This window comes from Lynx rufus, unplaced genomic scaffold (assembly GCF_022079265.1).
Source record: "Lynx rufus isolate CCGP_SWC_20201006 ecotype Redwood Valley unplaced genomic scaffold, mLynRuf1.p SCAF_1, whole genome shotgun sequence".
In the NCBI taxonomy this organism is placed as follows: Eukaryota; Metazoa; Chordata; class Mammalia; order Carnivora; family Felidae; genus Lynx; species Lynx rufus.
Genome location: NW_025814823.1, coordinates 107,388,930 through 107,414,937, shown reverse-complemented (window position 1 = coordinate 107,414,937; position 26,008 = coordinate 107,388,930). Strand labels below are relative to the sequence as shown.

At 36.6% G+C, this 26,008-nt stretch overlaps 1 protein-coding gene across 1 annotated transcript in view; it reads right to left on the bottom strand.

Moving 5' to 3' along the window:
• Positions 1 to 3,616: 3,616 nt before the first annotated feature.
• The window catches only part of CHSY3 (chondroitin sulfate synthase 3), a 288,356-nt gene continuing 265,964 nt past the window's right edge, over positions 3,617 to 26,008 (bottom strand). Inside the window, exon 3 of the mRNA XM_047084198.1 lies at positions 3,617 to 5,179. Coding sequence (XP_046940154.1) covers positions 3,617 to 5,179 — 1,563 coding nt within the window. The remainder of the gene's footprint in view (positions 5,180 to 26,008) is intronic.

The window sequence follows — 26,008 nt, the reverse complement described above, 5'->3', positions numbered from 1 at the left end:
ATCTCATCACCATGGCTGAAATAGAGCTATAGCTATTTTACTGGCTCTTTGCAACTCATCTTGGTATATTTTACCTGCCTCAAAATATTTTGTGTTGGGTGCAGAGAGGTAAAGAGGGAAGACACCAGTCTCTTTCTAGGACCACGTCTGGCTTAGGCCATTCCCTCAAGAACAAGACAGTACCAGGTGAGGGCTTAACAAGCCTGGCAGCGTGACAGGCAATCTGGGCAATCCAAGCCATTAGAAAGGACCCTTGTCTTCTGGGTCCTCTTCCTGGAAGAAGGAACTGCCCAGGCCTGATCTGAAAATGCAACCACGTGAAACCAGAGTAGCCCCGAAATGGAGCTGCTGACTGGAGGAGATGGGCTCCAGCTTTCTTATGTTAGAAACAGTGGGACTTTATAGTTTCCCTTTCGAGGGAGTATTCCATTCTGTTGTTTGGACTATCAGTTCACACACTTGGGGATTTTATTCCTATTGTTCTTCGTCTATTACTAGGCACAATGGGTTCAACTCTTAGATTCAGAAATAGCTCCGACAAAATTGCTTTATGCCAAGTCTGTATGGGTCAAATGACATAAATAATCACACAATTACATGGTGGTGCTCATGGCAGACAGCTTCTGTACTCAGCAGGCTGACACCACAGAGATAAGGGCTGCTGCTGGCATCAGGAACGCTCAGCATTTTTTTTTCTACTGGCTGATATCCAGTGACCTGTGAGCAAGCAATTAGAAGAAACCTTTCCCCAACACAGTGCTACTCAGAGGGAGCTAGCAAAGTGGTGGAAGACTGGGATGAAAAGCCTGAACGGGCTCTTACTGACCAAACATCAGCAAACTAAGTTTGGCCCAGAATGAGCATACAGCAGACGTAAGCTGAACGGCGGATCAAACGTGTTCATGGTGTCAGCCAGAACTTTGCCCACTGTCTTCTATATCACCCCAACAGCTGAGAAGCCTTGGGTTCACGTGGAAAGAGCTGCTCCAGATCTGGACAAGAGTTAACTTAAATCTCAAGGACAGTATGCCAGTAGTGTAACTCAGGACATGTGACTTCATTATTCATGGCCTCAGTTTCCATATCTGTTGAATAAAGAAAATAATATCAGTATTCTGAGAGATGTTGAGAGGATTATGTTTAAAAATACAATGCAAGTAGGGGCACCTGGGTGGCTCAGTCTGTTAAGCATTGAACTCTTGATATTGGCTCAGGTCATGATCTCAAGTTTCACGAGACTGAGCACCGTGTTGAACTCCACGCTGAGTGTGGAGCCTGTGTGGGATTCTTCCTCTCTCTGTCTGCCCCTCCCCTGCTCATGCTCTCTCTCTCTCTCTCTCTCTCTCTCTCTCAAAATAAATAAATAAACTTAAAAAAATAAAAAAAATAAAAGTATAATGCAAGAAAAATGCATAGAATGATACTGAGTGGACAGAAGATGATCACTAGGATTGAACTGTTATTGGAGTGATGCTTAAACAGGAAACTCGCAGCTATCCAAATAAGCTAATGGTGGTAACATACGTATATGATGCTTCAGGTTGCATTCATGCTGTGTTGCCCTTCAACCTTAAAGGAGTTTTAAATAATAGACACTGCACAGACAGGAAAACACTCTTAATTTCACTAATATAATTCCAATAAATCTTCAGTCAGGAAATACTGCAGTGCCTGAAAAAAAAATCATAGGAAAGCCTAATGCAAAGTCACAAAACAGAACTTAAATGCACTTATCTTAATTTTAGTACAGTATGTGTGTATGTAATTAAGGTCACATGAGATCTCTGCATTTCCTTGTCTCATCAGCATAATTCCATGAGTATTACAGAGAATGCCACTTCATCCCTGGGTAGTCGCCTCACAACTCGGGCTCTTTTTCAGTTGTCTAAGCTAAACAGATGAGCAGACACTGATTTCTTTTCTTCATTAATGAAAAAATTAACAATTATTTGTTTGCAGTAGATCTTTCCAAATGACTATCTTTACTGCATGATAATATATTTACTGCTCAGGAAAATAAAACCCACTGAAAAAGTAAGCCACATGATGTAGGAAAATAAGCTATTAAAGTAAGGGTTTATGAAGGCTGAGAAAATATTAGAGCAGAGATCAATTCTGAATTGTTGGCCCTGTCAAGATTTTTAACGTCTAAAAGTGCCAGTAATTCCTTTCTAATGAGTCTGACATTATTAAGATTATATGTTATGGTCAAGGAGAGTGCCATCATATTTGTCACAACATTAAGCAATGTTATCTATTTTTGAGGCTCCCCAAGTGTCCTCTCTAAAAGAGAGTATTACCCTGTACAAAACCCATCGCTAAGGCAAATGCTGTATGGCCTCCTGGCAATTAGTTCCAAATAATGGTAGCAACTTACAACAGCTTTCAAATCAACTTTGATGCAATTTTTGGTCCTATTGTGCGAAAAAAGAAAACGAGAGTGTAGAACAATATGTACAATATGCTACATTTTGTGAGAACCCAAATTAACCCCAATTAAAGGCAGTCTCTGACCTGTTCTTGGTTCAGTTTGATCACAAAGCTGAAGAGATTGAGGAAGAATGCTTCTCCTGGAATGTAAGTTATTGAATAAAGAAGCCACTCATTTTAATCAGTTGTGAAGGCCAGGATTTAAAGCGTAACAAAACAAACAATATGCCTATAATCCCTTGTTAACTTTTCCAGTCTCTATAATAAGCACATTTTGGTGAGTATGACCCCTAAGAATTACATCAAGTATGACTGAAAGGAAACAACACAAACTTTTCAGTGTTTTTGAAAAAGACTACTGTTATACCTGTGTTTTATTATAAATAACCAGGTTCTGTCATAGTTTATCTTCTTGCCAGCAAATGAAGGACATCGTTTCATAAAGCTTCTAAAATGTACATGAATATTTAATTAAATCATATTTCCTTGAGAAAATAAAGTTCATTCGCATTTATAGCAGACAGTTGTGAGGAGTACATAATTGTCAGAAGACCAGGGTAGCCCGTACCGGTTGCTTGTGGAACAAAACTCCTCAATTTTTAAAACTTTTTTTAAAAAATAAACATACAATCATAAGTGTTCATTTACTTTAAAAATTCTAAAGATGAAGAAAATTATTGTCTATATTTTTAAGTCCTTGTATAAATTACAAAACTCAAGTTTATGTTACAGAGTCCCTTCCCCATAGGAAGCATAAAGCACTTTTGTGGTACCTTTCACCAGTAAATATTTGTATCACATTGAATTTAACAAACGAAATAAAAGTCGATATTGCATCTTTAAGCCCCAAGAGAACATTCTTCTAAGCTGTCTCTCACGATGAATGAGCTTCAAAAGTCATTTGATTGCCACGATTTAACTCAATCTCGAATAAAGATATATAAAAGTAATACATAATTGACTTCAGTAGAAATCTGAAATATCAGTGAACTGCAGACTCTTCTTGCTTGAGGTCAACAAACACTCTTTGGAAGATAACCAAGAGTAGTTTAAGACCAGGATAACAAAATAAAATTATAACAATAATAATTATAATAATAAAAATAACAATAATAAAATAAAAATAACAACAACCAACAATGAGGTAAACTCCCCTTTAAAAAGGCAATATGTGTTGCCTGGACTGTCAGGAGAGAGTTCGATTATACCTGACACCCAAATGTTTTTCCAACCAGAGTTCAGCCAGTTGCATGGTTGAGGCAAAAGTACTTGCCTTGGATCCTAAACACATCTTATACTGCTTAGGGTCCAAGTTAGGGTCACAATGGACTGGATGGAAAATATGCACCACTCCTACTTCTTGGCTTCTGAAGGGCCTTAAGCCAGATAGAATGACTTTATTGTAGAGATCTACATCTTCCAGTCCCCAGCCTTGTATTGAGGTATCAAATCCACCTGCACCCAGCAGATCACTTTTATAAATACAGGTAATTCCATAGCCGTAGTCTCTCCAAAATCCAGTCTTCTTTGAGAAGACAAAGTCATCATCAGTGGGAGGATTTCCCCCATTGGTTACCTTTGGGTCATACTGGCTAAAGATGATGGGGTAGTACACCTGTTGTCCCTGAATTGTATTGTCTCTGCATCGTTGGAGAAAGTCTCCTCTGAAGATCAAGTCAACATCACAAAATAGCAGCAAAGTATCATTGTCAAACTGGGAAGAAGCCATTTCAAGACCAAGACCTCTGGAAAACTCTCCCTTCATTGGGATCAGGGTCATTTCTGCTTTAGGGTACTTATTTTGATATTCCTTGATCAGCTCAATATGCTTGTTGGAATCTTGGCCAGAATCCCTACTGAAAAGGGTGATGACCAGCTTTACATTCTGCTTTGGAATAAGACAAGTTTTTTCAAAGTTGTCCATGAATCGCAAGAAAATGTCATACCTTCCAATGAGAGGAACAAGAATGTGTATTTTCTTTTCATTGTGCCCTCCCATGTCTTTGGCACCTTGAAAAGAAGATAGTATCTTTAAAGAATTAGATATAAAGGAGAACGACTGAGTGTCACTGTTAATGCTCTCAACAAGCCTGTTGACATCTAGCTCTTCAGTTTCTCTAAAGAAAGGCTTGCTGAACAACTGCTGAAGATAGGCATGACGTCTCACTGGCACAGTCAGTTTCCTCCCTTTGTGTCTTTTATATAAGAGGAGTAAATCCAAAATGTACTCCACCCCATGCATGGGATCAACCCTGCGGTAGCCATACTGAATTTCCTTGAAGTCAATGAGCCGTCCCCTACTCTTGGCATTTTCATTGATCATCTCCATCACCTGTAGGACTGTGTCATCCAGTGCTGTTCTTAGGATGCTGTTGATGCTCTGTCGAGGAGGCTGGTTCTCAGATGCTGAGTAAAGGAGCTTCCCTGTCAGGAACTCCCATTCTATCACTTCATCTCTCTCCCGAGGCTGGAAGTGGTTGAAAGAAGGCATCACTCCCAGCTGCTGGTCCTCTTTACTCACTTCACTGTTACTGAGCTTGCTCATCAGAGCACTCTCCCGGTGGAGCTGGATGGTGCGGTAGCGAAGTTCAGAAATTTTGCGGCTGAGCATGTAATTGTGAAGCCTGTATTGGTAGGCAGGCCTTTTGTTGGGATGCAGTGTTATGGCTGCATGGATTTTGCTGTTGTGAAGGTCCTGGATATAACCCTTCCGATTATGTTCGTAATTTTCATGGAACAGTTGTTGCATCTGAAAAGTAAAAGAAATCAAGAAGTTACAATAAATTTAAAAATAAATAAAGCAATAAGTGAAAACCTTTAAACTTAAATTAAAATATTTAATGAAATTAGTTAGAAAATGAACTGTCAAATTTATATATAAAAGAAATGAAAACAGTTTTAAAATGTCAAATTCACACGCTCAAACACTGTAACCTAACCTCCCGTTACATACATATACTGCACACTGAAGTCCAGCTGTGTATTCCTTTTATTTAAAATTTTTTTTTTTTTTAACGTTTATTTATTTTTGGGACAGAGAGAGACAGAGCATGAACGGGGGAGGGGCAGAGAGAGAAGGAGACACAGAATCGGAAACAGGCTCCAGGCTCTGAGCCATCAGCCCAGAGCCTGACGCGGGGCTCGAACTCCCGGACCGCGAGATCGTGACCTGGCTGAAGTCGGACGCTTAACCGACTGCGCCACCCAGGCGCCCCCCAGCTGTGTATTCCAAAGTAAAGAATCTTTGTCCTTCTATTCCTTTTGAAGTCAACCCAAAACATCAAAGAAAATATGAATTGAATATATCCAAAACCCCTAAAGGATCATTGTGAGGGACAGGCAGTGTGGATAGATCATGGGCTTTACAAAATAGAGGGTTAACCTTGAGGAGTAAACCCCATGACTTGTTGCTTGGAATGGCCATACCAGCCCCAAAGGAGACCTAAGTTTTATTGAGCATTCTGATATACCATGTTTACAGAGTAAGTTCTTTTTTTCTTAATTTGCTTTAATGCTTATTTATTTTTGAGAGAGAGCATGTATGTGTGCATGAGTGGGAGAGGGGCAGGGAGAGAGAGAGAGAGAGAGAGAGAGAAAGGGTCTGAAGCAGACCCCAAGCTGACAGTAGAGACACCGACGTGGGGCTTGAACTCACGAACTGCGAGATCATGACCTGAGCTGAATGAAGTCAGACGCCCAACTGAGTGAACCACCCAGGAACGCTCGGAGTAAGTTCTTGTTAAGGTAATGTGGAACAGAAATTATATTGATCTACACTACTGATCTAAAGGATCATGTCCCAAATTAGACATGTTTCACATCCTTACGAGCCAGAAGGTTTCTATGCTGGTGTATGACAAGTTCACTACTTCAAATAGAAACAAAATGGGGAAAAATCTAGAGTTATGAGATCATACTGCAAACTGCCAGCTGACTCTTTCTTCTCTGTCAATAAAGAAACCTCCATTACACTTGTTCAAGAGAAGTACCAGTGGAGAAGGAAAAGGAGGGGGTGGAGGAAGAACAGAAGGAGAACTACCAGTGGCAGCAGCGACAGGAGATAGCTGTAAGTATATTGATGAATAAAGAGGAACAGAATATTGCAAACTTATGAATACATATCTAAAGCAAGTGAAAATTATAGACAAGTCAAAGAAATTAAAAAAAATACAATCTCTATAAATAAGAATTCAAGAAATAGATACATGAGCTTAAAGAAAAGAACTAAAATGAAAGATAATCACATTACAAGAACCCAAGAAAGAGATTTGTGGAAAACTCAGGAGAAAGATACTTGAGAAAATTTAGCCGAATAATGGAAACATAAAAGAGGGGATAAGTAGTTTGGAGATATAAATCTTTGTGTATATATGCATACACATATATAAATATAAATATAAATATTTATATGCATTTAAAGGCTTGAATATATGTTCAGTACACATAGATATACATTTAAGATAAAATTATATATGTGAAATATACCTGAGGGACATGTTTCCCTGAAAATAGAGGCAGATATATAACTATGTGTCATTAGGCCAAGAGAAAAAAAGAGAAGAATGAACAAACAAAACCCACTTTGGCTCTAAGTGGGAAAAGAACAAGTCTTGTCACAACATTTTCCATAGCAACATCAGTGCTGAAAAACAGTAGAGTACAGCCTAGGAAGACCCCAAGGAAGCAAATTAATGACTAATTATTTTTTAGTCAATCAAGGTAGGGGCTCAAGTTTACTGCAAAAAATAACTAGCTCCTAACTTGTAAAAGAACTTGTGGCAGAATAGCAGTGATAAATTCTCTGATGCTCCTCCCATCGAGAGACGGGTCTTTGTCCCTTTCTCTTGGACCCCAGTGATTCTGTCACTACTTTAACTAAGAGACCACACTAGAAACAACACTGCACCCGTTTCTAGATTGGCAGCTTCCACTTCTTGTCTGTTGGAACTCCCACTCTGCAGAAGCCAACTGCCAAGTCACAAGTCTGAGTTAGTTTCCTTGTTTCGGGCCAGGATCTTCAGTAAAACGTGGTATAGCACAACCTTGTTCCGATCCCAGACTCAGAGAAGAAGTTGTCATTTTCTCTCTTTAAGACATTAAGTAAGTTCCTTTCTATTTCTAGTTTGGTAAGAGCTTTCATCATGAATGACATTTCAAGTTGATCCAAGGTTTTTTTTTTCCTGCATCCATTGAGAAGACTGTGTGATATCTTTCCTTCTTTCTTTCTTCTGTTATGGTGAATCACTAATTGAAATTCCAATATTAAACAACCATTTTATCCACTGACTAAACCCATCATCATCCTGATATATCATCCTCTTTATATACAGCTGGATTATATTTGCAAATGTTTGTTCAAAATATACTGTGAAATACCAATTCTCAATTTGATATATAGGTTCAATGCAATTCAATACAAATCCCACCCTTTATTAAAAAGAAAATGTTGCTCTTGATATTAACAGGATGATTCTAAAATTTACACAGAAATGAGGGGTGCCTGGTTAACTCAGTCGGTTAAGCGTCCGACTTTGGCTCAGGTCATGATCTCACTGTTTATGCGTTCAAGCCCCATGTTGGGCTCTGTGCTGAAAACTCAGAGGATTTGGATTCTGTGCTTTGGATTCTATGTTTCTCCCTCTCTCTTCCCCTCCCCTGCTCATGCTCTGTCTCTCTCTCTTTCTCTCAAAAATTAATAAACATTTAAAAAATAATAAAAATATAAAATTTATAGAGAAATGAAAAGCCAAGTATATTCATGACAACGTTAAAAAAAGATATACTGCAGATTAAAAAGTTATAGAAATTTAGACAGTATGATCCTGATACAAAGATAAACAAATAGAACAAAAGACCAAAATAATCCATAAATAAACCTACCACATGATTTACAATATCACATAATTTACAACAAATAAAGACACTGAAGAGTGGAGAAAGGATGGTCTTTTCTGTCAATAATGCAAGGATAGTTGGATATTCATGTGGAAAAAAGGAAAAACTGGTCCCCTTCCTCCCCCTGCCCCCACATGGAAAATATATCCCAGATGGATTGTTGTTATAAATATAAAAGTTTACCCAATAAAATATCTGCATGACTTTTGACTGTGTGAAGAACTCTTAAATATGACACAAGGTACCAACTATAAAAACAGATTGATGAACTGGACTACATTAAAATTAATAATTCTGTTCCTCAAAAACATCATTATAAGATTATAAAGGGTAAATTATGTACATTTGAAAAAAAAAAGAATTCACACACACATACACACACACACACACACACACACACAAACACACACACAAAGAGGTAAACTACAGAATGGGAGAAGACATTTTTTAACAGATCATACCAAAAGGACTAATACCCAGAATATGTAATAAACCTATACAAATTAGTAAGCAAGAAGGACAAACCCAGCTGCAAAATGGAAAAAAAAAACCAAAAAAAAACCAAAACAAACCCTTAATGGGCACTTCACAAAAGAGAATATGCAAATGACCAATTAACATACAAAAACATTCTCTATCTCATTCATCATCAAGTAATGCAATTTAAAGTAATGATGTGATAACATCACAGACCTATAAGAATGGCTAAAACTAATCAGACTGATAATGTATTGTTAGGATCTGGAACTCTCATACATGTGTGATGAGGTTGTAACTTGGTTCAACCAGTATGGAAAATGTATCAAGTAAAATGACCCCACACATTTCCTATGACTCAGTAATTCTACTCTTAGATATATACCCAATATAAATACAACCATCCATACACCTAAAATATATATGTAAGAATTTTCATAGAAGCATTATTCAAAATACTCCCAACTGAAACCGACCCAAATGTGTATCAAGAGTAGCATAAATTAATGTCACATATTCATATAATAACAAATAAAACGTCAGTTCAAATAAATATACTACTACAACAATATGGACAAATCTCACAAACAAGTGAAACAAGACATACACAAAAGAATATGTTTTGTTTGACTCTATTTACATGGAATTCAGACACAGGTAAAGCTAACCTATACTATTAGCTGTTAGAATAGTAATAAAAATTCAAGAAAGAGGACAGGGAGCTGTTAATGCTCTATTTGTCGATCTAGTTCATGGTGACATGTACATATTCTATTTGTGAGCATTCATTGAAATATTACTTAAGATATGTTTGTCTGTTATATTCCAATTAATAAAAGATTTTATTTGAAACTGTGATATACATGTATGTAGAATTAGGTAGGATTTTCTGATATGTATGTACATAAATATGTGTGGATATGTGGCTGGAGGGGAGGAAAGGAGGGTGGGGAAGACAGAGAGACAGAAAGAAAGAGAGAATATAAATCATAGAAGTTTTCCTATAGAAGGTCACCTAAAAGGGGTAGGACCCATACTATAGGAGATTCTTTATCTCCAGTAAAACTGAGATACTCAGATTTTCAAATCACCATGATATGACTTTGAAGAATATAACAGCAGATATTTTGAGAAGGATTTTGGACTTAAGACATAGTTTAACTGCATCCATTTCCTTTTCTCAAAACACATGATAATTTTTATTTAACATTCTGATTGATGATAAATCAAACTGGATCCATAATTTACAGTGAGCTGTTGTATCTCTACTTCTGTGGTATTAATATTTTATACCTGAAATTGCTTTCAATATTTTACTGTATTTAACTTTCCATGCTTTTTTTTGTTTGTATGGAAGAAGGCAAAAAAAATATTTCTGATCATATATGAAAGACTAATTATACCACCTGTAAAAGGTATTGGCTATATGAAGCTATTCTTTCTTAAGGCATGCTTTACAGTACTAAGAAGAAGGGGCAATGTTAAATTAAACAGGAAACAATGTTCAGAGGCAAATTGGGAAATTGCTGACTTAATCTTGCTCTTTTCATGCTATTAAAGTGATTAATACAGCACAATTTGATAAAGGTGACATTTTGTTATAAAACAAATACTATCTAAGTATTGAAATGTTTAACTAACTCATATCACTCACATCATTATAGCCCAAGCTGTATCCATGGTGCTTATCTTTCTAATGTAATCCTTTGCAGAAATATTACAAATAGACAAAGACCATGATGGAGGCAATCCTTGGAAACCATGTATTCAGACACATTCCAGGAAGTACAGTAATGATGAAAGCATCTTGAATTTGTGCCACATTTTCCATGAAGAAACATAGAACATATCCAAATTTCCTATTTTTATATGTAGGGAGGAGGTCCAAGCTATACAGCATAAATGTGAGAACATTTAAGAACCTGGCTATGGAGTTAGCCAGATTGGGATTTGAAGACTGGCTCTACCTTTCTAAGCCATTTCCTAGCCAACCTGTCTAAATCTCAGCCTCCCTATCTATAAAAGAGAAAATGTTAACTGCCACACTGTATATTAAAATGTTGCTCTATAAGAAAAATATATACACAATGCTTAACATTGTGTCTGGCATATGGAAAACACTCAGTAAATGGCAACTGTACATAAGTAACAGTTCAAGGATTTGCCAATCTCCTCCTGAGGCTGTTCTTTTCAGCTAGGAATTTTCAGAGAAGGAGAGTGGCACCCTTTCATTGGCTTGCCTCATCTTTGCTCATCTCTGGAAACGCTTGGAAATAGTTACAATTTGGCTGCATACACTCAGTGCTTCAATACATCTAACATGCCACTGAGGCATCCTCTCCTAACAAGAGTCCTACTAACAAAAGATAAGTTGTTGAGGAAATTTCAGGAAACCAAGGTTCATGCTTAAGTGATTTAACCCTGAGTCAACTGAGATATAAGAGATCACAACTACAACCAGAATAAACAGCTGGTTTTATTATTTATCACATTAAATTGTGAATGTAGCAAAATGGTTTTAAGAAAAAGTATAAAATTTACTTTTAAAATTATATTAGCTTGTTTGAAATAATTCAGGAACTCCAATGCAGACGGGCTGCTGCTTCTTTCTAGAACTTCCAACTGATTTCTCGCTACTTCCAGAGATTGATACGGGAAGGGGAAAAGCATTCCACACCAAAAAAATCACAGCAACAATTAACATCAGTGGGTCCTGACAGACCCCAGTGCTTCAACTGTCCCCTCCAACAAATCTCAGTCTCTGATAAGAAAATTACCTAAGAAGCTATAGAAAACTCTATTATAAAAATCAGAGAGAAGAATAGATGCCAAGATACAGTTGTATATTATTATTAGTCTCCTACTATATTAACCTTCCATTTCCCTCCTTAAATTTATGAATAATGAAAACATAGCATAGATAATTTTTGGAATGATCATAGCCATATCAGTAAAGGACTTCCATTTCAGCAAATACATTTTCAAAGAAACAGTGAGGGGTTGACCGCAAATAGGCACAACAAAGTCGCTTTTGGAGCATCGCAACGTTCAGAAAACTAGACTTGTTAATGGTTGCACAACTGTATAAATTTACTAACTATTACTAATCTGTACATGTACAGGGGAGACTTTGGTAGAATGTACGTTAGACCTCGATAAGACTATTTTTAAAAGACATAGCAAATATTAAAAATCATATACAGCCAACTCCATCTTTAAAAAGCAAAAAGACCAGAACAGTACGTAGTCACCAAAATATGTGTGAGTTTTCCAAAAGCTGAGATTGAGCAGGGGCATCTGGAAGCAACTGGGGACAAAAGGCCAAACACAGCAATGTCAGGGGCAAAAGGGTTCAAAGGACAGTAGATCTCTGAAATAACCAGGAAAGACACGCTGCCTGACAATGTAGGGTATCAAACCTACCCTGTGTAGACAATTATGTATGGGTGCAGAAGCTGAGGTGATTGGGGAGGGCCGAATAAGCCCCAGATGGAAACGGTTTGTTTCAGAGAAGAGAAGGAGCTACAGAAGTCAAAGAATTAAGTCATGAAGTCATGTTTAAAAAACATTTTTTTTTAAGTTGATTTATGTATTTTGAGAGCAAGCACATGAGCTTGAGCCAGGGAGGGGGAGAGAGAGGTGGAGAGGAAGAATCCCTAGCAGGCTCTGCGTAGTCAGGGCAGAACCTGTAGAAGGGCGTGGACTCACAAACTGTGAGATCACAACCTGAGCAAAAGTCAGGTCACTTAACAAAAGTAACGACACTTAACTGACTGAGCCACCCAGGTGCCCCTAAGCCATGTTTTCAAGAAGCAAGTTTACCATGAGGTATAGAGAGGACCAAAGCCTTTTCTCCATTGAAATCAGTAAGCCTAGAACACTAACAAGCATCCCTGCCAAAATATCTATGGTGAAGAGCTTGTCCAGGGAAAAGGAATTTTTCCAGGGATAAGTATGTTTTCCAAAAAAGGAACACAGTACACATTACCCCAAAGTTTCCATATTAAAAAACAAACAAACAAACAAACACTAGATGAAAAACTAGCCTTTGCCCTCTCCTCCACACACCCTACTGAAAAACAGAAGCCACGGAACTGGGGGAAACATTAAGCAAGTGCTTTAAAAACATAAGAAACAATTTCCTCTATCTTTGAAAACAACAAAGGAGAAATAAAATATCTCAGAGATGTGACAGGGAGACGAAATGTCAGTTCACAGAACTAAGAAAGAAAGAAAGCTTCAAAAGTAAACTATGAAAAAATCAGGAGGAAAGGAAAAGAAGAAACATCATGGGGAGTTCAGTAAGGGACAGAAAAGATAGAAAGTAGGAAAGCTTAGGGGTGTCTTGCTGGTTCAAGTCGGTGGAGAGTGCAACTCGCTCTCGAGTTTGTGAGTTTGAGCCCCTGTGGGGTATAGAGATTACGAAAAATAAAATCTTAGGGGCACCTGGGTGGCTCTGTTGGTTAAGTGACCAACTCTTGATTTTTGCTTCAGGGCATGATCTCACAGTTTGTGAGTTTGAGCCCCACAGTGAGCGCAGAGCCTGCTTGGGATTCTCCCTCTCTCTCCGCCCCTCCCTCCCTTGGTTGCTCTCTCTCAAAATAAATAAACATTTAAAGAAAAGCAAAATCTTTTTTTAAAAAAGCAGGAAAGCTTAAAAAATGGAATATAAATAGTTACAAAGGATTAGAGAAATTAACATGCCTAGAAGAGTACTAGGTGTATAGTAATTGCCATTAACAAGAGTATTAATAATCATTAGGTATTATTACTGTAGTTATTTGTTTTTACTATTATTATTAGTGTAGGTATTGAAAAAGTGAGCAAATGAGAATGGCCTTAAGTTTTCCTTAAAAATTAATTCAAGTATGCTCAGTGTACCCATCAGTTGACTTCATATCATCATCTAAAAACTAAAAAGCTAAATTGTCTTTATGAGGTCTCTGTCGAAACAAAGGAGAACATGAAGGCCATGCCATTATCAGAAACCTGTTCATGAACATCTTTCCTGTTCTCTATTAAGAACGTGGCTGCATTAATTTTTTCTCCTCCAAGGAGAAAATTTCCTTACTTTGTGTAAAGACGCTCTTTCAATTTAGTGCAAATTCTTTTGTTCTCCTTATCCTGCTCCATTTTTTGTTATAAGAAAGGATCTTCTAACTTAGAAACTTTTCTTTGAGTCTCTTCCTACAAATGAGATTCAGGAGAATTTGTAGGAGAAAAAAAAGTCATTCTTGTTCTAGGAAGTACAGACTCTCTGTAAATCAGAATAATGTATGGATGTGAACAAGAAATAATAAATCATTGAAGTGGTATAAAATATAATGGCAAACGTGTACCTAAGAGTTGGTTAATTTGCTTTGCAAATGTTGAAACTCATTTTATCCTCTATGATGTAGTGATGTAGTTACTACATAACTAAATGAGGAGTCTTATTACCCTCAATGAAAATGCCTTATGATCTTTCTTTTATTTTATAAAACCAGTAAATATGAAGGTAATAGGCAAAATAGTGGGTTTTCAAATTAACACTATCATTTTCCCTCAATTATTGTCTTCAAATATTAATAGTAAAGTTCTTACAGTATGTCCTACTTCTCCAGTGATAATGCCATAATGAAAACTGTACCCAATTCTAAATATTAAAGAGAAGAAATGAGTTTGGTAAAAATAAATATTCATATATCATTCTGTAATCATACAGTGAATGACAAAAATCTTAAAGGGTACAGCTTGGATAAGTTGTTGAATGCAAAGTTTTTATTCTTAGTTTTATTTAAAAACTTTTTTTAAAGTAAGTTTTTATTGGGGTGCCTGGGTGGCTCAGTCAGTTAAGCACTGACATCAGCTCAGGTCATGATCTCACGGTTTGTGGGTTTGAGCCCTGTGTTGGGCTCTGTGCTGACAGCTGGGAGCCTGGAGCCTGCTTTGGATGCTATGTCTCCCTCTCTCTTTCTGTCCCTCCGCCACTCATGCTCTGTCTCTCTCTCTCTCAAAAATGAATAAACGTCAAAAAAAATTTTTTTTTAGTTTTTACTTTTATTTATTTTTATTTAAAAAAAGTTTTTTAAATAAGCTTCACATCCAGTAGAGAGCCCAAAGTGGGGCTTGAACTCACAACCCTGAGAGCAAAACTTGAGCTGAGATCAAGAGTCAGGCACCTCGTCTGACTAGTTTAGTTAGTAAGATCTAGTTTAAATATAAGATATGGTCTTCCTCATATCATCTTTATATGTTTGTCACATAAAGTTAAGAGCATTATTTTGCTACTAAGATAAATAAAAATAATAGCATCTTGGAAATAGCCACATCTAATCCACATACTCTAAAAATTCAATGTACAACATGTGATAAAATTGCATGCAAATAAAGACACGTGTGTGTACATACCCACACATACCCACACACAAAAATAAATGCCAGGAAAATTGCAGCAATCTGAATAGGATCCGTGGAATATATCAATATCAATGTCCTGGTTGTGATATTTAACTACAGTTTTGCAAGGTTTTGCCACGTTAAGGCGCACATGGGATTGGATTTCCTCACAATACTTTTTTTTTTTTACAGAAGTACACAAATCACCTAATTACCTAAAAGTAAAAGGTTTAACTAAAAATCACATGCAAAAAATTTAAAAGAAAATGTTGTAAGGGCATCTGGGTGGCTCGGTCAATAAAGCGTCCTACTCTTGATTTTGGCTCAGGTCATGATGTCACAGTTTGTGGGTTCGAGCCCCTCATCTGGCTCTGTGCTGACAGTGAGGGGCCTGCTTGGGAGTCTCTGTCTCCCTCTCTCTCTGCCCCTCCTATGCTCTCTTTTGCTCTCAAAAATAAATAAACAAACATTAAAAAAAATTTGTCACATTTCTTTTTTTTTAAATCACCCCCAAAGGATACTGAAAACAGCAAGTGTTGAAAACTTGTAGTTCAAAGAATGCAGATGTGATGGTGCCTTTTTTTTTTTTTTTTGGTAAGCCAATGGTCTAAATGAATTTGAGTTTAAAAAATGTTAAGTGAGCAGTGCATTTTCTAGCTATTGTCAGTCTCATAGAGTTTCTTTATGTTTCCTTCATGAATTTCAGTTGCCAGAGGGTATCTGAGTTCTTGGATAGCATTTTCTTGTAACTTTTAAAAAATGTTTACTTATTTTTGAGAGAGAGAGAGAGAGAATAAGCAGGGGAGGGGCAGAGAGAGAGGGAAACACAGAATCTGAAGCAGGCTCCAGGCTCTGAGCTGTCAGCACAGAGCCCGACACGGGGCTTGAACTCATGAACTGCAATATCATGACCTGAGCTGAAATCAGATGCTTAACCGAGAGAGCCACCCAGGTGTCCCTGTTGGATATCCTTTTAAAGAAACTTAAAAAATCTTAAAATGTCTTTCCCTGTTGAAATCCTGTCACATGCTACAACATAGATGAACCTGGAAGACATTATGCTAAGTGAAATAAGTCACAGAAAGACAAATTCTTTATGAGTCCACTTATACAAGTACCTAAAGTAGTCAAACTCACAGAAACAGAAAGTAGAATGGTGATGTCCAGGGGCAGGGTGAGTGGGGCATGGAGAGTTGTTCAATGGGTATAGAGTTTCAGTTTTGCAAGAGGAAAAATTCTAGAGATTTATTGCAAAACAGTGTGAATACAGTTGACACTATTGAACTCTACACTTAAACACGATTAAAATGGTTTTAAAAAAAAAGTTCTTTGTTTTTTATTTCACGTGACCCTCACCTTTCCTAAAACAGAATACAAGTCACGGTGTGGCTAATTAATATACTTTGTTATAAATGGTTTACTTTAATTAAGCTTTATTTATGGGCAAGTTCTCTCTCCTGATAGCAAAAAATGGCTCCCGTTGGCCATAGGTACACATTTTATTTTTTTATTTAAAAAAATTTTTTTTAAATCTTTATTTGTTTTTGAGAGAGTGAGAGAGACAGAGTGAGAGCAGGGGAGGGGCAGAGAGAGAGGGAGACACAGAATCTGAAGCAGGCTCCAGGCTCTGAGCTGTCAGCACAGAGCTGGACGCGGGGCTCGAACCCACCAACCATGAGATCATGACCTGAGCCAAAGTCGGACACCCAACCGACTGAGCCACCCAGGTGCCCCCACAGGTACACATTTTATACATTATAATTCCACAGTAAGAAAAGCAGACCTTGACACCCACACAAGGGCAGAGAAGTGATAGAGGACAGACTGAATGCTGTTGACAACAATGAATACAGCACTGAGCTGTACTTCAGGCCAGATTACTGTCAGACTTTCTGGTTTCCAGGGACAGTACTTCCTTCTCTGTTTCAGGTAGTTTAGCTCTGCAGCTTAACTTGCAACCCAAAGAATCTTGTCATAAATGATCTGATAGGTTGCTACATTTTAATTTCAGCTCTGTACTAATGCTCTATATGATTTTCCCCTGTTTAATTAGCTAATTTAATCTTGATTGAAATCCTATGGACAGTCTGTACCATTAAAACTGGTACTCGTTTTCCTGCTACAATTCATTTTCTTAGCTATGTTAGTTAAAAAAAAAAAAAAAAGAAAAACTGTCAGACAACACAGAAAATAGCTTCCAGATACCAATTCTTATATGTAAGTTTTCTCAGCAGTATGTATTCTCTACAGTTTAAAAATACTTCAGACAACACAGAAAATAATCATGTGATATAGATTCCCCAGCAGGGAAATTCTAAACACATACTTTCTAAGGCAAATATCAAAGAGATTTAAAATCAGAAAGAAACCACTAAGTTAATGAGCTTTCATTTCATAATAGTATCATGGCACATAACCATTTCTTAGTTTTTTTTTTAATTTTTATTTATTTTTCTTGAGTAGATTCCAAGCCCAATGTGGGGCTCAAACTCATGACCCCAAGATCAAGAGTTTCATGCTCTGCTGAATGAGTCAGCCAGGTGCCTCAAGCATTTGTTAGTTTAAATAAACCCATACACCTTAATTAAAATAAAATAAATAAATAAATAAATAAAATAATACTCCAATTAAAATAAATAAAATAATACTGTTATAAATAAAATAATAAATAAAATAATACTCCAATCAAAAACACAAAACTAAACTAATGATAATTTAACTTGGCCGCACATTAATTTGCCTGATTTAGCTTGACTTACCTAAATTTAGCATAAAGATGCTTCCTGATATATAGTTAAGATAATAGTTGATAATTGTTGAAATGTAAACAATTCATTTCCCTTGTAGACATTTTAAAAGTTTTGGTAAATTGTCAAGTAAATGTTCTGTACTCATTCTTTCCTTAAACCTTTCTTTCTACTCACAATTTGTTAGAAGAGGCAAAGAGGAATTTTAAGACCTTTTCAAGTTGCCACTTTGCAAACACGCACACGACCTTCATTCATGCAATACCAACATAAGTTAACTACTCCCTTCACTGGCGATTTGATTGTCACATCCTAAGTAATAATAGATTATCCAAGAGATATAAAAATGCTAATTTGAAGGAGCACATGCACCCCAATGTTTATAGCAGCACTATCAATAACAGCTAAATTATGGAAAGAGCCCAAACGTCCATCGACTGATGAATGGATAACAGTTGCCACAACATTGTGAAAGGCATAAACACAATTAATGAATGTATTGTATCCAGTGGAGGAAATTCATTGACTATTTGATGGCACTGACCATGTATAAAATTATACCTTGATTTTCAAATAAAAAAAGAGAAAATGATCTCTTTTTTTAAGTTCATGGATTTTATTCCAGTTTTGAAAGCTTTCAAACTCCAAGTAGAGTCCTATTTAACTAAAGTTAAAGGCAAAGATTTTCTTTGTTGTTGCTGCTAATTTTTTATTTCCTTTTTTCCTAAATTCAAGCCACCAGTCATTTATCCTAATGAAAGACTTATCATAACTTATCTAATTCTGTCTGAACATCAAGTCATCCACAAATGCAGAAGGTTTAAGAATGGGACAGATAAGGACTGGGGCTGTTAACATAAAAAACCAGAAGAGTGACCAGTCTTGAAAATTCCCTGAGCTGACAAAAGCAGTGTAGGCATACTGTAGGCATCAATTTAGCTTATTTGGCAAGACTAACTTGATCTGGGTCACTTCTTGCTTATGCCCCTGGAAATCATAAGCAAAACTTGAAAGGTTTCCCAAGGTCGATATGAGGTAACCACTGAGCAATTCCTTATCATTTAAAAAAATCCTAACATTCGACTCAATCACTAAAGAATAAACAGTCACTGCCATCCCACTATATAAGCTGCTTCATAAAAACAGACAGCTGAGCCTCTTTGTATGTTTTGGTTTGAATGCTCCTGGTTTTCACACTGTCTTTTTGGTGTGTGCACAATAAACTTTTACTAATTGCTACTTCTGCTGATTCACTGGTTTTGTTATTTCTGAACTTTTGACAGGGCACACTTAACGATATTTTGTCTAAAGAATGACATACACTTCTGTAATTATGGACTTTGGCTACAGGACAATTTTTAGTGATAGTCATTAATATTCCTGTAGTAACCCTCAGGGCAACTTGGAGTGCTGTTTGTAAGAGGCTAAAACTTGATGACCTTCCAACAAATAGAAGGAGGGCCATTATACAGCATTCAATGTTAATTGGTTTGTGCAGTGTCTTATGTCAGTAGAAGGTGTATGTTCAAATATAGTTTGAAATGAAAATAAGACATTATATTGTTAAGATTTAGGAGTAAAAACTTCGTATTCATTATGTATAAAATCGACTTCAGCTGCCAGTACATTCAGAATACAGTCTAACTGGATAAATTGGATTAGAGAACACAGTGAACTGGCATGTGCATTGTAGATGCTCAAGAAAGTTGGTGGCATCCATTTGATATAAACATTGAACACATGAGAAAGATAACATAATACATTCTATGACAATTTCTTTTGATAACTTTCCCTGCCCACACCATTCCTGATTCGGTCCTCCCCAACCTTTTGACTGCCTCTCTTACTTACAGAATAAATGACTCCTTCATCCATTTAAAAATATTCACTGAGTTTCCAAAACGTGTCAGTGGCCATGCATACAGCCACAAAAGAAACAAGGCCCCTGTGCTCATGGAGTTAACTGCCTAATGAGGAGACAAGCAGTAAATATATAGATTCATAAGTAGCTGTCTGATTTTGACAGGTGCTCACTGCACTAATTATACCATATTGTATTTGCTGCTTTACTTGACCGTGTGCCTTTCTAGATGGCCTATTCCCAGAGGGTAGCCTGGGTCTAACACTTGATGAAATATTTATAATTAATTTTTAGTAAGTTAACATATTCCACCCCACCAAACAAGTTGGTAACCAAAACAGGGATCAAAACATTTACTGTAAGAACTTTAATTCCCTCCAAGAAAATTCTCAGCGTTCCACTTTATTTCCTAGGCCTCTAAATGTTTCCTCAAGTTAAAAAGTAAAATGTAGCACAAGACTTCAAATATCTATGTTGTGGATGGCTTGGCACTTATCTTACAGCTTTTATATCTTACTTAAGTAGAGACTCACAGTCCGTACTACCGTACCATGACTGATGGTGGTCATACATCTCTTTACTATTTCCATAATTGATGCAGTCATCCAAGCAGGGAGAAAGGTCGAGGACACCCATCATCATTTCTGCTTTGTGCCACTGGAATGTGAAATGATTGTAGGAAACTAAACTGATTCTAAATCATTGTGGGTTCTGTCACATTAATAATGTCTGCACAAATAAATGAGGTGCTGCTGGGAGACCACAGTTAATGAGAATAAAAGCAATGCTAGAAGAAGGTCCTTCCACCTGTATGGAGACAAGAGTCTTCCCTTCCCTTCAAGAAACAGAACTGTGGTTTATGTAGGAATTGTTAAAGGACTGTGGAGTTAGGCCTGGCTTTGGGGGACATTTCAATCATTTAAAAGAAAGGAAAAAGAAAAATGAAACTCTACTGTCTGTTTCTCTGTCATTCTTTTGGCTCATGTTCATGTGTATCTATCTGGGGCTAAAATCCCGGCTTTGCAATTCCAGGCCCAGTTTTGAGATATGTTCTTCCGCTTCCAGTTGACGTACAAATGACAACTTCTAAGACAAGAGGGACTGCTGGACTATTTTCTATATTATATGAAACATGGTTAAAACACTGTCTGGCATAGATTAAGTACTCAACAGGTGTCTCTGTATTATTGCTTAGTAAACTTTAGATGTTGAAATTTCTTGCATTCTACAGCAGATTGCAAAGATAGCCCCATTATCTCTAATTTGGCAGGTTACTAATGAGCAACTTTTAGTTATAAATAAAGTTTAAAGATTGTAAGATTGTGTATCCATTTGCCTGTAGGAAGGGACTTGTAGATCAGTTCCCAGATCATCAGCTAAAATCTAGAAGTCCACCAATGGGTGACCAACATGGCCTTAACAACTCCCTTCAATTTGACTAAACTTTAGACAGACTTTCTCCTGACTACAGGTCCCTGACCTCCCTTTTCTTAGAGCCTTTACTTTAGAAACCTTGCATACATTCTTCCTCTGCTCCTTTGATGTGGACATCTTCTGGCCTCTCGCCAGCTTTACAACCCAACAATGTCTTTCCCAAGGACCTGGGAACCATTCTTTCGAAATGTAATCAGTGGGAAAGAGCCCCTATCTCCCAGTCTTTGTGGGAAGGGAGGGAGCCCAAGTTCAATGAGCACTCATTAAAAACACAGATGGCCTAATAACATTGACCAACATCCTTGCTAAAGTCCTCCAGTACCTTTTCATTAGCTCACCCTAGTGCTTAAAAACTCTCCTGCCTTTTATTTCAGCAGTGCTTGAATTCAATCTCTCTTCCATACTGCAATAGTTTTGAATAAAGTGTTTCTCGTGGGTCACTGGCAACACTTGGTGAAACATTGTGTTACAGCCCTTAGATCCCTTGATCTGCTTAAAACTCTGCTCTCATTAGCTTAAAAAAAAAGAAGAAAAAGAAAGGCTCAAATTAAGATCCTATTCCTTATGGTGTAATCAAGGAGATAAGTAGCACTTCCTTCCAGCTGATTTTATTAACATTAAAGTTTCATGATAAATTATGATGATCCCTAGAGCTAAACACCCAATTAAAATAACATAAGCATGGCAGGATGTCTATTATAATGTTTTTCCTAGAAGAAAATTCCTAATTATAGTGTTGTAGACTTCTGCATGGGCACACACTGCTGTGGGAATGGATGGGAATCACAGCTTTAATTAGCAGGTAGGTGTTTCCAAGATGGTGCTAACTCAGAATAAGTGAAGCCTAATCTTTCAAAAGTCAAGTTTTCTGGAAATGAAAACACAAGGACTTGAGTCATTTTGACCCTGCTAATTACAATGACATTTCCTTACTGCAGACTGGGTATACCTCATCTGTGTTTCTCATATATAAAGTTGTCATAACAGGAAAGTGTAATTTACATTAAAAATTAATAAAATCATTTCTTGGGACCCAGTAAGTGTCACAATACACTCATTACCTTTAGTAAAAGAGTAAAGGATAATCTGGGTTTCACAGCTTCACAGTGATCCTTCAAAATGGGTTAAAAGGAGTTTAAATCTTTGTCCTTCTTGAGAAGATAAAATAAAATAAATGACTTATTTTTAGTCCTAAAAGTCACAAGGAGAAAATGAATGAGAACTCAGGAAAATAACAATGATTAGTATATTCAGTGAGTTAAAAAGCTGTATTTGATAAATAAGAAAACTGTCCACTCCAGATCTCACTAGTTATTGGATTTGTTTTCAACAGTACTGCTCCCAATATTGGACAGCATTTTAAATTTGTCTTACATAATGTTTACAGTGTTCTTTTTAAAAAACAGATCACTTAAAACTTTCATGTGAATATCAAATCCAATTTTTTAATGCTTTGTAGGGCTAATGTCAGTGGAATATTCATTGTGAAAATAGTTCACAAAAAGGCAAATGACTTGGAATTACAATTTAATATATAGGTTATAGGACAGTTAACTATTTACAAGGAAAAACAGGTCTTTGGTTCTTTCCCTACCTCACATCTTATACTGAATACATTATATGCATATATATATATGTATATGTGTATATGTGTATATATATATATATGTATATGTGTACATACATATATGTGTATGTGTATGTGTATACATATGTGTATACACATATGTGTATATGTGTATGTATCTCAGATGTATTAAAGACCTAAATCCTGTTAGTACCACACCTACAAAAAGGAAAAATACAAAAAAATAATGGAAAGAAAATGTAGAGAAACATTTACATTTTCTAATCATGTTTGGAAGTCCTTTTTTTAATCAAAAATTTTTGTTCTTAATGTTTATTTATTTTTGAGAGAGAAAGAGAGAGACAGAGCCTGAGCGAGGAAGGGGCAGAGAGAGAGGGAGACACAGAATCTGAAGCAGGCTCCAGGCTCTGAACTGACAGCACAGAGCCTAGCATGGGGCTCAAACCCATGAACTGTGAGATCATGACCCGAGCTGAAGTCAGACGCCTCAGCTGACTGAGCCACCCAGGCACCCCGGGGAAGTCCTTTTTAAGCAAAAACAAAAGTATAAACAAAAAATATAAATGAAAAATAATAGGTTTTAATAATACATTACAATATTCCCATATCAAAAGCACCATAAATAAAATTAAAAAGCAAACATTAAATTGAGAAAGTGATTTTTGCAACAATGATGCCATGTCAAGAGTTACTATATACTTAATATATCATTAATCTAACTTTGCTTTCCTTTAACCCTCATCATCAAGTCCAATCTGTTTTACGTCCTTTATGTCTCTTGGATGTTGATTCTCTGCTTTACATCTTCAGGACAGCTGCTCTGGTTCAAAATACCAAGAACTTTTTCTGTGTTTATGCAGCAGTCACCTGTCTGTGTCTCATCTGGCCACACTCTAAACAGTTCTCCAAGATGCAACACTATTCGTCTTTCCAAGACCCAGATATGATCGTGTGACTCTCCTTTTCCCTATCAATGAAATCCAGTGCCCTTAGAATAATAATGCTCTTAGAAAAATGCATTCCTCTCCAGCTTTCTCTGTTACCTCTCACCCTCTATGCTTCAGCCATAATGGCTTCTTCCCTCCTTAGTGTCTTTGCACATGCCCTTCCCTTTCCTTGGGATGTTCTCCTACCTGTTAATTCCATTTCTTCTTCTATTTAACTATTACTTAGCTTGACTATCACTGCTTCATGGATCCTTTCTCTGACTAGTTCAGGACTGGTAGATGTTCTTCCGGCACTAGGTACCATTCTGCTCCACGTATTTAGCACAGTTTTAATTTTACATTGGTTTATTCATCTAAAAATGAATTTGGGAGTTCTCTCAAGGCTAGGTCCAGGCCTTCTTATTATTCTATCTCCAGCACCTAATAGGCCATAAATAATGCAGGACTAGGGCTGTGTGGGGATAGGAGCCTTAATGTACATCACATGTCTATGAGTAGATTCCAGATTTTCAGACAAGATACATACTTAAGGACCAAATTTACACTAGTTGGATCTTTAAGTCCGTGCCTTAAAACCCATCTCAGCACAGTGATATATTGAAAGGGGAAACAATAAATAAAACATATACATAGTAAAACAAAGAAGCCAATATAATTTCTTCTGATTTCCCAGTTCTCTACCTGGTACAGTTATTTTTTTTACTGATATGTATACATATATACATATCACTTCAGCAACATCTCAGACTACTTTTTTCTACTTTCCACCATCCTTTTAAAAACATTTTATTTCCTTTTAACGAGTGCTTCCTAATTATCCTTTCTTTTTCTTTCCCTTTTTGGCTTGGATCATGGTTCAAGTCTGAATTATTGCAAACATCCCCATTATGGGATGCAGACATCAAAGAAATCACAAAAGATAAAGATACAAATGAAATTTCATGGATAATTTTGAACATACTAAATCAGAAATTCTGGAGAAAGCAGGAGGACATATTAGCAGCACCCTGGTCCCTCCTCCATTCAGAGCAGCTCTGATGCAAGCTGTTAGATACTAGGTTTGTAAGTAATATTTTACTTGAAAAAGTTTCTGCAAAAGGTAAAAAAGTGTTTGAAAATCACTCTTCTCAATCACCTGAGATTGCTCTCTCTGCATAGCCCTACCAATTCAAATGCTACTCATCCTTTAATTACAGCTACATTCCTACTATACACATGCATCTTCTATCAATTCTAGGACAGGCTTATCTTTCTCAGAGCTCCCTATATCATGCAGTTTGGTGTTTACTATAACATCTGGCTTTCTCATTTTTTCTTCAGTCAATTAGAGATGTATGTATGTATGTATGTATGTATGTATGTATGTATCTATCTATCTATCTATCTACCTAGTTATTTTCAATCCTCCCCTATCCACAGTTAGGTTGTAAAGTTATTTTGGCAAAGATACTATCTAACAGATTTTACACTGACCTCACTATGACTAGTGTTGAGATGGTTAGGGATAACAAAATCTGATTAAATGATCATGATATTAATGAGGAAGAAAAAAGAAATACATTGTTTTAGGAAAAAATATTATTAGAGAAGAATTTAGAACAAATAAGAGCAGCCCTTTGGGACCCCAAGTTGAGAAATATTCAGAAGTTGAAGGGAAAAAATGCCATGATCCACTGGGAATGAAACCCATGGGACTGTAATCTGGCATTTGTGGTAGGAAATCAAATGCGAAGTTACTCTCTTTCTGCTTAAACATGTTTGTCAAGACAGAACTCCTATGTATGTTTACACGAGTTATCTAAAAAGAAGGAAAAAAATTTAAAAATAAATAAAAAGAAGGGGGTGCTTGGATGGCTCAGTCAGTTAAGCACCCAACTTTGGCTCAGGTTGTGATCTCATGGTTCATGAGTTCGAGCCCTGTGTCGAGCTCTCTGCTGTCAGTGCAGAACCCGTTTTGAATCCTCTGTCTCCCTCTCTCCCTGCCCCTCCCCCATGCTTTCTCTCTCTCTAAAAAATAAATAAACATTTAAAAATAAACAAATAATAAATAGAAGACAAAATTAGCCAAGCACAAAATATACTTTATGTTCATTTTTGACAAATATTTTCCATTTCTCTATAAAATAAAATCATGTATATTACTAATAAGTTTATTCTAGTCTTCACACATTAAGTTTTATCTTGAAAAAAATTATTTTGAGAATAAGAACCAACTCAGATATTCCCTTTATATTTGCTTTCCATGATCTTA